The sequence below is a fragment of the Coloeus monedula genome (assembly GCF_965178545.1).
Source record: "Coloeus monedula genome assembly, chromosome: 6".
NCBI classification, from domain to species: Eukaryota; Metazoa; Chordata; class Aves; order Passeriformes; family Corvidae; genus Coloeus; species Coloeus monedula.
Window position 1 is genome coordinate 41,348,534 of NC_138786.1, and position 15,243 is coordinate 41,363,776.

Consider the following 15,243-nt stretch of genomic DNA (forward strand, 5'->3'; position numbering starts at 1 on the left):
CACATGGATGAGGGCAGGCAAGCAGTAGCATGGCTGAGGCCACAGCACAGCCATGCAGCTTGGGAAGATGACAGCAATCAGAGCTCCCAAGATCTGGACTGGGTTCCAGGATGCTGACAACCTCGTCTGTGATTGCAAGGAATTTGGCTCCAGTCATCCCTGCCCCTGGCTGAGGAGGAATCGAATGGAGGGAGGATAATGAGACACAAATTCAGCTCTTGGGAATGTGCGTGTAAGCGAGCAGGAAAACCTCTGGGCAGAGCTAGAAGTCACCAACACCACACTTGCTTGCAAAACCTGCCACCTTGGATATCTACACTCTATTGAGGAGTCAGGTCTCCTGAACCATGGGGTCCGTTTTCTTTAGTTCTTTGATCCAGTGAAGGGATGTGATTGAGCAGCCAGGCAGCAATGAATGGGAGCAGGCAGGCAGGCCGGCAGGCAGGGAAGAGGTGAGCAGCTCCCTGCCCACATTCCACTAGATGAGTGCACCTTTCCCTTTACCACACCCAGTCAGCACTGGATGCTGGAGCCTGCCTCCCCTCCAGCCAGGAGTCCTGCATGGCCTCTCCACCGCAACACAGGATGGGGCCATGGGGCAAAGGGCCATGCTCATCATGAAGCACCTTGAGCAGAGCAGATGAGGAATCCCCATCTCCTGCTAGATCAGTCTGTCCAGCTCCCAAGTGCAGCAGAAACAGAGCTGGACGCCCATGCCCCTGGAACGGACCCCGGGTGTGCTCCTGCCAATTGTTTGATGTAGTGTTATTTCCAGAGCCCCTGCCAAACCCGTGTTGGGCCCAGAGCAAGCCCGTAACTCTATAGGGCTAAGTCTGCAGCCTCCTCCTCCAACCTAGAACTGCACCTCCTAAAACCACGGCTGCTTTTTTCCTGTTTCTCCCTCTGAATGGGGCTAGCATGGTGGGAACTGTTGGCCACGTGAGCCTGGGCCCAGCACCCAACCCAGAGCACTGTTGCCTGGTGGGTTGGGGCAGCAGCTGGCATGACCCTGCACTCACCTGGGACATGCTGCCCATCCCCGAGGACCTTGGGCCAAGGGCAGCCATGTGTCACGACCCACAGCTCCGTTCCCTGCCTCATCTACACGAGGCAGCCAAATCATTTTTGCTCGTCGAGGGTGCAGGCTGTCCCTCATATTGTTCTGGCTCCTGGCCAGCAGCAGTACTCACCTGGCCGAGGGGGACAGGCCAGGCACTGGTCCATGCCCCAAAAGAGCCCCACACTGCCGCAGCAGTCCTCCAGCTTGGTTAGCCCTGGCAGGGGGTTGGTGCACTGCGGAGAGAGGAGCAGATCAGGCTGCTGTGGGATGCAGAGGAAACATGTGCCCAGCTGGTACAGTAGCAGCAGAGCCAGCACGGGGAACAACTGTCTGGGGGCAGAGGCTGGCACAGCCCTCTTGGCACAGTTCCCCACTGGGACACAGTGGAACCGGGGATGTGGATTAAGATAGTAAAAAGTTGTGCAGACAGAACCTCCCTTGACTGCACCCTTCAGAGGGGAAGGGGCCATCAAACAGAGCACAGATGAACCAGAGATGATATCACCTGGCAAAGCCCCAGAATCAGCCCCTTGCCTGGCTGATTAGCCTGTGATGTGGGTGCACCACTCCAGCCCGGCGGGGAGCTTGTTGTCAGGCACTTTCCTCTGCTGAATGAGTCTCTCTTTCCCCCCACTCTCGGCAAGGCCCTCTGGATTACAGGCTTCCCCATTAGAGCGGAGCCGCTGGGCCCACAGGCTGGAGCTGGCCCCTGGCCAGGCACGCGTGGCCGCCTGCCCAGCACTCGCATACCGATCGGCTCGGCTGTGACTGCGCGGGGAGAGGCAGGCGCTCCCCGCCGAACTCCTCACCCTCTCCCAGGCACGGCATCACCCCAGCTGGGTGAGGTGTGAGCATAGCAAGGGTACCCCCTGCTGCACCTAGAGCATCTCTTACAGCCTCTCCAGGCATCCATGAGCATCTCCATACATCATCATCCTCTGCTCCTATGGTCACAGCATTGCCATCTCCCCACAGAGAAGCAGGGCTTTTCCAGCCCCAGGTTCTGATTTCATTTATTTTTGCACTAGAGAATGGCTAAGAATGGTTTCCTGCTAGAAACTACTTGGACGGGAGTGACTGAAGGATGGGATGGGAACTGGGAGTAGCCCCCCCGAAAAGGCTGGGGAGCAGTGGTAACAGGGCTGAGTCCCAGACTGCCAGGCTGGGGGTCTCTCTGAGCACGAACTGCTCTGGGGGAGCTCACAGGTGTTCCTGTGGGTGCCAAAAACCTCCAATGCTTTTCCAGTGACGCAAGAGAAACATGTGGGGAAAGACAAAATAAGAAATTACGATGACTGTGGGACAGGGGTGAGAAAGTCCCTCACGTGCATTTGCTTCCCAAGCCCCAGTCGAGCTCTCCAGGAAGGCATCGTTCCATGGAAATCAGACTTCCATTTATCGTCTGGGAGGGAAAGGAATTTTCCTATGTTTTATACGTTTCCTACAATAATTGTGGAGCATGGCTGTAAATGTTGCTATAAATAGGGCACCCTTTTAAAACCAGACTGTGTGTGAAAGCCATCAAGTCTGGGCTGTGCTGCCCCAGGGCACAGCCTGGTCAGGGCAAGGCAGTGAGGTCTCTGATCAAAGCAAGGAATTTTTTTTCTTCCCAAGTAGTAACACATTGCTGCCTGTGCCCATGGCATCTGCATGATGCCCATGCTGACGCTGAACAGCTTCACAGAAAAAAGCCACCCCCCACCCCCCGAAAGCCAGTGCTCCCCTACCCCAGAACAAGAAATACTCCAGCGCTCGATAGATGACCTCTTACCTGCCCATGGAGAGCCTCCCGAAAGCACCTCCCCAGCAGTCCCGGGGCTCTCTGCTGTTGCTGTCCGCTCTCAGTGGCAATGCTGTTGCCATTCCCATGGGCATAGGCGTACCAGGGCACAGCAGCCAGCTGAGGCACCAGGACTGCCTCCACACTGTTTTCCTCCGACACCTCAGCATCACCCCGCACCCTGGCCACCTGATGAATTTGCACAGTGGCTTCTGGAGGGTGGTTGATGTGGACATTCACCAGAGAAGGGTTTAGGGAAGCTGGAAGATGAGTTTACACCACATTTATGACAATATGGCAACAATTTGGCACCCAAAGAGTATCATCATGAACAAAGTCACAAGGGACGAGAGGCAGACTGAGCCCACCAGGAAATCTAGAGGAAGACTGCATCTAAGAGAAAGTATTTGCCTGGCCCAAAAACAGGACAAACCAACCAAAACCTCCACAAGAAACTAGGGAAACTTCCGTTCTAACAACCTGGCCTGAAACAGCAAGCATAGGGAGGTAGTGGCCTCCTCAGGCCTGTTAAAAAAGATCAGAGGAGCACACAAGTAGGAGTAAAATGTGGGGTCTGGAGCCACTGGCCATGCTCACCCAGCTGGTTGGACAAGGGTAGAGTATATGTGGAGTGCTTCATGGAGCTGCCAGCTGGGGTCTTTGGGCCTCTCCCTCCTTGCTTCTTTTCCAGAGAGGGAGCTGGCAGGTGGCAAAACTTCCCTGTGGAGTTGGAGGGGCACCAGCATTCATCCCGGCCCACGCAGCGCCCTCCATTCAGGCAGGGAATCTGACAGAAGTCTGCAAGGCAAAGAGAGGTCTGCTTAGAGGAGGAACTGAGACACTGGCTCTAGCCAAGGGCAGCTGAGGGACGCCAGGCAGCTGGACCAGGACAGCACTAACCCCATGATGTCCCAAGGACCAAGCCCAGCACTGGGCTGGGGTCAGCACTTGCAGCCTGGAGGCAGGCTCGGCTCCCTGCTGGGCAACACCATCTTCTCCAAGCTCTGCTCACAACTGGAATCATGGGTTGAAGAAGATGAACTCTCCCTTGGGCTCTGGGGCCACAGCCAGGCTGGGGCACCCATGTCGTGGAGGGCTGCCAAAGTGGTGTTGCTGACACAGCAGGGTCTCTTGGAGTGGGTCAGGAGCTATGGCAGCCATGTGTAGCCAAGTCTGCCCAATTTCTTCACTTCTGCATCGCCCCCTCCCCACTTGGCAGGGTTTTTACTCCTAGCCCAGAAGGGAGCTCAGCAGGATGAGAGAGGCAGATGGAGAGAGCAGGCAGAGAGCCACATCCTCAGAGCCTGTCTCACATCTAGCCCTGGCCCTGCCAGCAGTTCAAGTGGGAGAAGTGTGGAATGGGACAAAAGAATCAGGAGCAATTCATCTGCACAGGCTCAGAAAACGCATACACAGATGAAACCAAAGTCATGTCCTCTCTGACCTCATCAGATGCTTGGAGCAACCAGAGCATCTCAGTGTGAACTACACTCAAGCAATGCATGGGATTCCTTGACAGATTATCCTGACTCATTTCAGTGTGGGAGGAGACACTGCTGCTCCACATTCCTGGATGGCTTGTCAGGTTCATTCCAGGGGATGAACACCCATCCTGTTTCAAGTTCATCTGCTCAAGCCCAGCACCCAGTTTTGGGGGAGGAGACACATTTTTGGACTGGGACCTAGGCAGAAATTGCCGTGAACACCATCTTCCATCAGTGTCCACAAGAGCAAGGCTTTTCATTCAAAGGAGAATTTGAGTGATACAGAGGCACTCAGAGGACAAGTCCCAACAAGTCCAGCATGTTGCTCCCACCAGCTGGCTCCAAGACAATGTGACCAACCCACATCCCAGCTGGATATCCTAGTGACTTGATGAGCAATCCCAGTGGCTCTGAAAGGCGGGCGGTGGTTGCAGCAAGCCCTGTTTATAAGAACAGTTTGCAACCTGCAGCCAGCTCTCCTGGCTGCCATGTGAGTGAAAGGAGAGAACAGGAGGAAATTAGGTGATGAAAGTCAGCCCCAAGACTGGATGCCAACTAAAGCAGCGAGCTGGCTCTGAGAAGAAGGGGGTGGTGAGGCTTGGCTGCAGGCCTGACTCAAAAACACACATCCCCTCTACCCGGGGTGAGATGGAAACAGGAGTTGCTTGCCCAGGAAAGAGAGCAATGAGGCAAAGTCTGTCTTCCTCCCCCAGAGAGGGAGTAAGCCCCAAAGACCTCAGAAGACATCTTCCAGAAGACACTGAGAGAAGCCATTGCTTCCCCTCCCTATAGCAGCTCAAGCCCTTAGTCTGTAGAGTCAGGAAAAGCAGGAAGAGTAGAGAGGGGAAGCAGGCAAGAAAGTAGGTGGAGGGCATAGGGGTGCTCACAGATGCGGAAGCCAGATTTGGGATCGTGGTCATGTCCCCCTTGGCTATAGAGAGTGGTGGTGTCTCCCTTCTCGCAGCTGTTGTAGCAGCGCCCACTCTGGCATGTCTGTTTGCAGATGGTGGGTGTGAAGACAATTTTTATCTTCCTAATCTTCTCTGTCAGGTTGGCCCCTATGAAAGAAAAAGAGTGCTAAGTGGAAACAGCATCTCCAGGCCAAGGGAGCTGCAATTCTCAGCTCAAGCTCCAAAGCATCCCCAGAGCAAAGAGGGGTCTATGTCCCTCCCCAAGGTGGTGGAGTCACCATCCCTGGAGGTGTTTAAGGAAAGACTGCATGTGGCACTTAGTGCCATGGCCTAATTGAGAAGGTGGTGTTAGGTCATAGGCTGTACTCGATGATCTTAAAGCTCTTTTCCAACCTAGCTGATTCTGTGATTCTGTGATCCTGTCTCTCCTCGCCCCTTGCTCACTCTACATGTTTTCTGCTCTAGCATCTATAAGAGTTTGTCAACACATGAACAGTAGCAAGCAGCATGCTCTGGCTGCCCAGTTGGAGTGGCATAACAGTGTGCAGGGACACACATGTACTAACTTCATCATAAAGGGAGTTTTTTGCTTTAAGCAATATTCCCTCTCCAGCCAGATCAGTAGTTGGAAGACTGGCTGCTCTTAAACCTCTGGAAGTCTTCCCACATGAACACATTGGCATCCATAAAAGAGAGCATCAGGTCTTAAGGAAACCATTGCCTCCCTACAAGTGTCCCCTGACCTCCTGAGTTATCTGTGGTCCTCTTCTGGTCCCTCACCATCCTCACACTAGATACGATGGGAAATCACACTCAGAGCTCTTGCGCTCTTGTGGAAAATGGTTAACAGACAGAACTATTGTGTAACCAGCTGGCCTGACACCAGGGCCTTCCATCCCACCCCAATGAGACAGTCATGTGCTGCCCTTGCTGTGCTCACCCCGCTCCCTGTTTCAATCACCAATTTCAGATTACAGCTTCAACCATGATGTAGGTTCATGGCCCTATTCATAGGGGCTGAGATGCCACATGGTGCCTCTCTGGGGAATCACAGCTTCAGGAGGAAGCCAAGCTGCAGAAGACAACTTGCACCTGTCCTAGTTGGGAAAGCATTGAGGCTCCGCATCTGCGCGTCCCAGCAGCCTGGCCTAATCCCTGCTCATGTCAGAAGGCATCAAGGCAGCAGCCAAAGGGACGAAATAGACACTGGTTGCACAATCTGACCTCGAGGGCTGCTCAGACTGAGGAGTAAGCTGGGAGACACCATTCCTACAGAATGAAGCAATTCCCCTTCAGGGCATTGTGCCGGAGTGATGTTCAACATCTCTGAGATGCAATTGTCATATCCCCTGGCTCCTGTCTCAAGCCATCCACATTTTGCTCCCCTGATATGTCCTCCTTCAGTAGGGCTCTTTTCTTTGCCAAGCCCAGCAATGCCCATGCTGGCCTTTCCTTTTCATCCCACTGAGCAGCACAGTCCTGGGAGTCCATGGTTTCTTGGGGATCCCCAGTGAAAGTGTTGCCCTTTCCCATGACACCCCAACAAGAAGCTCCAAAAGAGTGGCAGCCCTGGAAGCCTTACCCTTTGCAGACAAGGTGTGCTCCTGGGAAACAGCATGTGGGCCAGAGCTGCTCTGCTCATATCCATTCCCACTGGGGAGTGCATTAGAGGTGAGCTGGCCATTGCTGGCTGGGTAGCGCCGGACAGTCCTTGATGACCCTGTGTGCTGAGGGGAGACAGGAGAGCCAATTCTGCTCTGAATCCTGTGGAAGAGAAAAAGTGAACCAATATTCTTCACGAGTGCCTGCACTGACCCACAGTGCCTGTCCACCAAAGTATCTTGCAGCAACTTTCACTGCTGTGTTGCCCAAGATGCCACCTGGACACAGAGCTTTGTCTACCTGAGCAGGATCCCACTCCTCCCCTGCTTTCAGTCATTCCCATGGCACTGTTTCCCTCTAGGAACCATGTCCCATGTCCCTGAGCCTGGCAGGACACACTATTCACCAAGACACCCTCTCTGTACCATCACATCAAGCTGTCCTTCCACAGGGCTGCTTCAGCTGCCTTGAAGAACCTCTGCCTGCCCATCACACTCCAGGTCTGTTCCTTGACCATAGCAAACATAAGCAGCTCCCAATACACTTGTTCTTATGGTGGAAGTTTTCTCAGGACCTGCCTTCCCAGCCCCAAATGAGCACTAAAAGCACAGTAAGACAGTCACAGAAGAGGCCAGACCAAGCAAATACACAAAACTCTGCCCATGAGAGTCACAAACAAGAGAGAATGACCAAGAACTCAAGTCTGTAGGTGCAGTTACAACTTTCTGCACTAACTGCATTTATGACTTTTGGTGCTCTCTGAGGACTAAGCATAGAGAAGGCATCCAGCTCTCAAGGTCACACTTCATACACGCTCCATTATAAAGCCATGTAAACCACAAGGCAGAGCTCTTTGTGTTAAAGATCTTGATCTACTGCACTTGCTCCCATTTCCTTTTACTGATTGCAGTACTAAGCCTCCAAGAGGGCACTCTGCTTTCCAACAAATGTATCTCACTCTCACCTGCACCAGCTGCAAGGAAAAAGGCTTAGTACAGCCAAGGGCCACAACAGCTTGGCTGCCCACATTCTCCTTGGGTTTCTTTGAGAGTGCCAGCCTTGGATGCCTCTGTAACTGAACTTCAGTACTGACAACTCTTCTGCATTCCCTGTCCAACACCTCCATCTCTGACTATATGGCTGAGGCAAAGAGTGGCACTTCCCACTGAAGTGCCCAGAGAGGCCTATCCCATTCTGTGGTTTTTACCATCTTCCCTGTCACAGACAGCACAGGAGACGTGTTACACTGTCTACAGGGAACACAAATTTCTAAACCAAACAGGACTGGATGATTCAATGAGAGTTGGCTGACAGCAGCTCTGCCTTGCAGACATTCCTTGGATAGCTTGGAATAACAATAAGATCTGGGGAGATGGAAAGGGAGCTCATGCTGTGCTGGTATTCAGGCAGGTCAAGAACAACATACAAGGTAACTGTCAGCCAGCGAGCCCAAAATCAGCCTTGAACAATGGAAAAGATGACGCACAGGTCAATTAATTGGGAACCAAACAAAAGGAATACAAAGTGAGGTCAAATCAAGGAGGTCTGTGAAGAACCACTCTTGTCAAAGGAGTCCATTTTCGTAATTTGAGACAATTAGACACATGTACACTGACAAGCTGAGAGCCTATGCTATTTCAATAAAAAAATAAACAGGGCAGTACGATGTCAATCAGGCACATGCAAAATTAATAACAAACTGGCTGTGTAACAGAACACAAGAAGTAGTTGTCCCTGGGGAGGGTATTAGATGGGTTCCAGGGTGATCAGTATGAGGCCTGGCATGAGTCAAGAATTTCATCTGGAAATAAATATTTTTATTTCGAAATAAACATATAATCGACATTGATAATGTATGCTGCTGACACAAAAATTTGCAATGTGGTGTATCGTGATGAGAACAGAGCAATCACACAGAGCAGTTTGGAGCTCTGCGGAGGGTAAATGCATCCAAGCAACATGGGATTTTAATAGAGCCAAATGCAGGATTACACTTCTAGGAAGAAGGAATGCAGGCAGCAGCTGCAGATAATCGGAGACAATCCTGGAAAACAGCAATTCTGAAAAGATTTTGGGGCTAATGACAAGCAATTAAATATGAACTGTCAGTTCAATGTCCTGACATTAGGACACTGAAACACTGCAGGAACAGGGAGATATTTTTGCCTCCCTACACGTCCTCATCACAGTAGGATGTATACATGCTATAATATGATCCTAGCTCTGAGGTCACATCTTCTAAGGGATGTCAAAAAAATGGAGAGAATACAGGAAAAGACATGACAAAAATAATTGGAGGGCTGGTGAAAATGCCTTTCTGTAAGAGACCTGAAGTATTCCATCTCTTCAATTTAGGATAAAGAAGATGAAGAGGTGCTCTGATTACAGGGCACAGGTTTCTCCACAGGAACAAAACGCCAGGTGTAAAGAGCCAACAACATCAGCAAACTGAAGTCAAATGATTCCTTGCTAGAAAGCACACCTACATGCAGCAGTATAGCTGTCTTCCTTCTGCAAAAACCTCAGTGGTGCATTCCCAAACTCCTGATACCATCTCTTCAGGAGAGGAGAGTGTGGTGACAAAAATATTTGTTGTCTTGTTAAAATCAAGATCTAATGAGGACAGCAAATAATGCTTGTTTTTCAATCATCAGCAAGGTTAGCCAGAATAACTGAAGAGAAGTGAACCTTATTTCAGTTCTACCTCAGTCCCTTTCAGAAGCTCCCCTGAGATTCTGCAGAGTACCACCTACCCCAGAAGGCCAGGGCGGCCAGGCATGACCTACCCACACATTTCTGAGCTACTAATTTAGCCCTGCAGCCAGAAAAGGAACTTCTGGTTGCCTGTTATGTACTGCTTTGTCACCTGCTGTGCTACTGTTAGTTTTGTTAGTGACAAAGGACAAGCCATATGAAACTCTAGGGAGGCTAGGGGAGAGCTACCAAGCCTTGGAAGCTCAGGCACATTTGTTCTCTGATCTCAGTAAGAGGTCCCAAGCATAGTCCTATGGGTGAACATGGCTGGGTGTCCAAGGTCTTTTACTGCAGAGATGGAAGCATGCCGAGGAAAAGAAGTGCATTCCCCCAGACAACAGTGACTGTCTTAGTGCTGGCCCCGAGTTCTGAAGAGTCACTGGGTGAAGGTGACTGCTAGCATAACACAGGGAAATATAAGCTATTCTGCTTGCAAATCCTCACATCATGTCTACCCTGGAGAAAGGGAGCATGCTATGTGCAAGTAGCAGAGCTTGGCTGGGCTCTACCCATTGCCTGCCGGAAGGAATTTCACCCTTTGGCTTTAGGAACATCTGTTGTCATTCCCAGGATTACCAAATTTTGTAACAAAACCCACAAAACCCGAAAACAACAACATGTGAAGGGCTTTAAATAAAATAATCATTAGCATTTCAGTTCCAAAGAAAAAGGGATTACATGACCTTACTACAAGGGGCAGTCCCAACTTCACAAAGGAAGAACAGAGTAGTAACATTACTCCATGGTTTGAAATACTTGAGGAAAAGTCATCCTACTGAGGTCCCATTGGCAAAGCATTCCAGTGTGAGTTGAAGCAGGGAGGAGGTGGAGGGGGGGTCAGATTTGCTTTGAATTAGGTTGTTTATTTGGTTCTATTCTAGGCGGATGAGCACTGGGATTTGTGGACTGAGTTAAGTAATACCATTCTAGCCTGGGCTACAGAAATCAATGGCAAAAGGCATCTTTCCATCTCTATTTGTCATGCCAAGCAGCTGACTCATGGTCAGGGAATACACAACAGAGTTTTTTCCCTCCATACCTTCAGAGTCAGTCCATGCTGGGCAGACAGGGACTGGCTTGCTTGAAGTGTCTCAGGAAATAAACCTGAGCTCACCACAGCAGTACAGATCCAGTCAGAAGCCATTAGCAATCCCTATCCATTTGATGGATCTTAATAAACATAGGGCCAGAGCCTGGCCAGTTACCAGGGATCTGCATTGCCACAGGTTGTCTCATTGGTGTGGCTGTCCTAGGAGTAAAAGTGAGGATGGGAAACAGATGGGGTGGCTCCAAATCAGCAGAGTGTTGAGCTTGTGTTATCATTCTCCATGCCTCTACCTGCTTGAGAAGAGGCACTGAAGAGGCAGTTGACTCTTCAAGCACTATGTTCCAGGCACTTAAAGCCCCAGGGCCTCATATTCATTCAGTCTTACAGCCTCCCTCAACATGGTATTACTCACTTCCACTCCTTCAGCCAGGCACATGGCCAGCACAGATCTCTGCAAAGAGGCAGTGGTCTCTTCCTGTACAGACAGCTGCCTGCCAAGCAGCTGGTTTCTCTGCTCTTCATCCATCAGAGCTCCTGCCAACTTTCTCTGTGTCAGGCACAGCCCGTGGGGCAAAACCAGCATGCAGACTCCTAGGACACCTCTCCTTCTGGGCTGTCCTGTAGTACCCACCTGCTCACAGCAGCAGTGGTCCAGGAGAAAACATGGGGCAAGGAGGAAAGGCAGACGGAGCAGCATTCTCCTTCCAGAAGCATGGATGTGTGTGCTCCTGCTGATTTCTACCAGCCAGCTGAAAGGTCACTGGCTGAGAGGCCTCGGTCACCCTCACATGGAAATACCTATAGGTATTAGGCGCTTATCAAAATTAAGATATTTGGGATGGGAGGGAGCTGTGCAGACAGACTGACCCACATCTGCAACAGTTCAAAACTATCCAACAAGCACTTTTAGCTGCCATATTCTGAGGTGCAGGTCAAGGACCTAGACTCCCTATAAACCCGAGGACGTATGCTAGAAGTCAAGAGAACTAAGGGAGGTCTGGTCCCCTACATTCTAGTGCTACGTATCCCTGCAGGACCCAAATAACACCTGTATTTCATTCAGCAAGGGATCCACACATCGCCATAGCACTTTTGTGTGTAAACGTTTCATTTTCAATGAATTTTGGTACCACCTGAACGCTGCTCTATATTTACTTTAGTCATAGCAGGGTAGAGAAGGTACAAAAATATTGTATGCCCTGTATATCATGGCTGTCCTGCGAGTCCCAGATGAACCTACAAGGTGCCTGTTCTCTGAACAGAACAGGTGAGTGATTTCCTGTCACTCCACTGAGGACTGAGCTGGCAGAATCCCAGCAACTGCACAGATGGCTAGGAGGATCTCTGTTTTCTGAATCAACTGCAAGATTTTTTTTAAAGCCTGCAATTTCAAGATTAGATATGCAGGATCACAACAACCAATAAATCACTGAGACTGAGGCATCCAGAAAACTATAATGTTTTCCTAACCCACTGTATATAGAAAGCCTTTTCAAATCTCTGATCACTTCTGATGATCATAGTTCTCTGCGTAAGCAAAAGCCAGAGGGAATACAGGTGGGCAAACTGTTCTCTTAGTGACTTAACACCAGGCAGCCTCCTTGGAGCTGGAGGCAAAGGTGGCAAACTCTTCAAAGCACTTCCCTCTCCCCAGCAGCAACACCTCAGTCTTTCCTGGATTTAGCTTCTATCGGCCACTCTTCATCCAACTGTTGACTTTGGCCAGATTGCTAGTGAGCTGGGAAATGGTGGTTTTTTTCTATTTGTGTAAAGGAAATGCAGAGCCAAGTACCACAAGAGTATTACTGGTTTTTCATCCAGCCTGCCTCGCCCTCTCCCCAGCCAAAGCCTGACAGACCACAGCAGGGTGGATGGCTTGAGGCACTGTGGAGAGAGTGAGTCCTGGGCAGTGCAGTCAGCAGGGAGGGGCACTAACCCCAGACAAGGCAAGGGCTGGAGAGATGAGGATTGAAATTCACTCTTCCAGCTGGAAACAAATCTTCGCCATGCTGAACATCAGGAAGAGATGACAGAGACTATTGAGACCTAACGAGCAATTTTCAGAAGGCCAACAATAACACTGGCCAAAACAAATCTGAAGATAAGCAGCTCTCAGAGAAGAAACCATCTTCCCAGGGTCTAGAAACTCCCATCCCAGGGCCCAACAAGCTCCATCTCTCCAAATATAACGAGCCTGCTGCTTGGGATGCAGCTCCTGCCTCCAGGTACCCAGAAAGGACATGTGCTGCCCACAGGGCTGGGAGCAGAGTCCCATGCAGGGGAGCCACTGCAGCACTGGTAAGTCCATCCCAGCTCCTCCAGACGGCAGCCTGCATGTGCATCTCCAAGATGAGAGGGCTCAGCCAGGGCAGGGACTGAGTCATGCTCAGCCCCTGATAACCTGCCAGGACAACAGGCAGGTTCTCCCCTGGATTTTAAATGCTGAACAATATATTTGGTGTCTGTCTTGTCCATCTGCCTGTCCCTGGCAAGATGCCCTCCCTGCTTGGGGCCACAGGGACCAAAATCAGTGATTCACTTCCCCCTTTGTAATGCTCAGCAGTTGCTGATTTTCCACTAAAGCATCGCAGAAGAATGGGCAGCCTTAACACCATGTGTGTCTACAGGGGGAGAGAGAAGCAGCCAGCCTTGGAAAGCAGTAAATTGACCACAAACCAGAAACTTCCCCTTTCTTGGACTCCAAACAGGTTCCTCAGCAGGCAGACAGGATTCATGGCTCAGTCCGCAGGCCCTGGAGCACATGAGAGGCATTGCTGAGAGAGCACTCAAGTTTATTATCAATTAGCTCACAAACATGCTGACAAGGAAGACAGCTCTGTTAAGACTCTGGGAGGAGAGGGAAAACCACACCATACAAGGCACCTGACTTCAAGCCCACCCACATTATGTCCATAAATCCTGGCTCAGTTTATTATCTCCAGGAGCAGCAGAAATACCACTGAAACCTGCCTGCTATCCCTCCTGCTGCTGTCTTCAGCCCTGGTACCTCCCATTCAAATGAGAGAGACCCTGAAGTCTGCAGCCTGTACTCCCCAGCGTTTGATGGAAGGCAAGGGAAGTTCTTCTGCACAGGAGCAGCAGCTACCAGCATCTCACAGGCGTAAGACCTTCTTGGGAGAGTGAAGCAGAATCTATGTACCATGAAGGCCACAGGAATGACCACTCGGTGCCTTTGTGCCAAATTCACAGACACTTACAGCCAGATGTCATGCGAGATGGGACACAAGACACAGGCACCTGGACCATCACAGGGACATCAAGGTGCAAGTCATCCAAATCTTTCTTCCCCTTCAAGACCTCTAGAGCTGCTGTTGGCAGAGTGTCACTGATGACATCCTTTGCCTTTGTGTGGGAGGGCACAAACAGCACTCACAAAGTGGGGCTGCAGGGCCAGGAACATGTGTCAGGCTCCCTGCCCCACATCATACTCAGTGCCACTTCACATGCCAAGAGCCGTATCAGTCCAGCATCCAGGTGCCACCCTATCCCTTACCACAGCTACTAAGAAACTGTCATGGAGCCCACATGGCTCTTATTTTGGGCTCTCACCTGTGCCATGTTTCAGTGGTAACTCCAGCTGCCTGCTCCACTTGACATACGAGCCGGTGGCTGGCCAAGATTTCTCTGAATCTCTCACTACAAACTGTAGCAGCAGATGTGCAAGTCCTTGGGACAGCAAAGTCACCAGCTGTCTGCCCCATGCCACCAAGCTCAGACTCCTCCACCACCACCCTGGCATCTTCCTTCTTCTGGCCCCCAAAGCAGTGCCAGTGCTGCAGGACTGTCCTAGCTGGCTCCCAGCCTGCCACGTACTGTGTGAGAACAAAGAGGGAGAGGCTGTGAACTCTAATTTTATCTGTTCAGGAGTTGCCAGACACCATATACGTAACTGAACCCCTCTAAACTCACAGACAACTAACAAGTTCTTTTTAACCAGTCTCTTGGTATCCAATTTGCTCCTTAGCCAAAGTGGCTGCTCAAATGCCTCCACACAGCTCTCTACTGACATTAAATGCCCTTCCCTTGCCACATGTGCCACACATGCCACCTGCCACTCTGTTGAGTGCTCTTCTTTGCGCTCATGTATTAGGCAGTGAGCAATTGACTCCCTGGAAGCAGTCCAGCTCTCCAAGCATGGGAACAGCACCTGCCTAGCCCAGCAAGGCTGCAGAAACATGCCCTGCACAAAGGCATGGCATCAAGTGGTCACCAGGAGCTGCAGACTGTGCTCATGGTTGGATCCATCAGACCTTAGTGCTGACCCATAAAATGGCCAGAATCATGATTTCCAAATGCCAAATGTGATAAAGAGCTGTCTGCAATCTGCTTGTTTCCAGAGCTGAAGTGCAGGCCAATGTCTTTCAGAAAAATAAAAATGCAGCCTGCAACTGCTCTGAGCTTCAAGTGAAGCCAGCAGAGGGAACATGCCAGGCTACCTGATTACAAATGCCACATTTGGGCCATACCTTGAACACTCCATAGACTAAAACAGGGATTTAGATGGTGAGGGAGACCAGGCAAGCTACCACCTCTCTAGCAGAACTGCCCAGGCTGGCCTGTGGTGCTCAGCTGCACACTCCTCT

The 15,243-nt window shown here is 50.8% G+C and overlaps 1 protein-coding gene across 1 annotated transcript in view; it reads right to left on the minus strand.

Annotated features, from left to right (window-relative positions):
- Nucleotides 1–15,243, minus strand: part of LTBP2 (latent transforming growth factor beta binding protein 2) — a gene marked incomplete at its 5' end in the record, with an annotated part of 68,515 nt that overhangs the window by 32,321 nt on the left and 20,951 nt on the right. Inside the window, 5 exons of the mRNA XM_082284423.1 lie at nt 1,191–1,293; nt 2,832–3,100; nt 3,438–3,638; nt 5,212–5,382; nt 6,818–6,999. Coding sequence (XP_082140549.1) covers nt 1,191–1,293; nt 2,832–3,100; nt 3,438–3,638; nt 5,212–5,382; nt 6,818–6,999 — 926 coding nt within the window. The remainder of the gene's footprint in view (nt 1–1,190; nt 1,294–2,831; nt 3,101–3,437; nt 3,639–5,211; nt 5,383–6,817; nt 7,000–15,243) is intronic.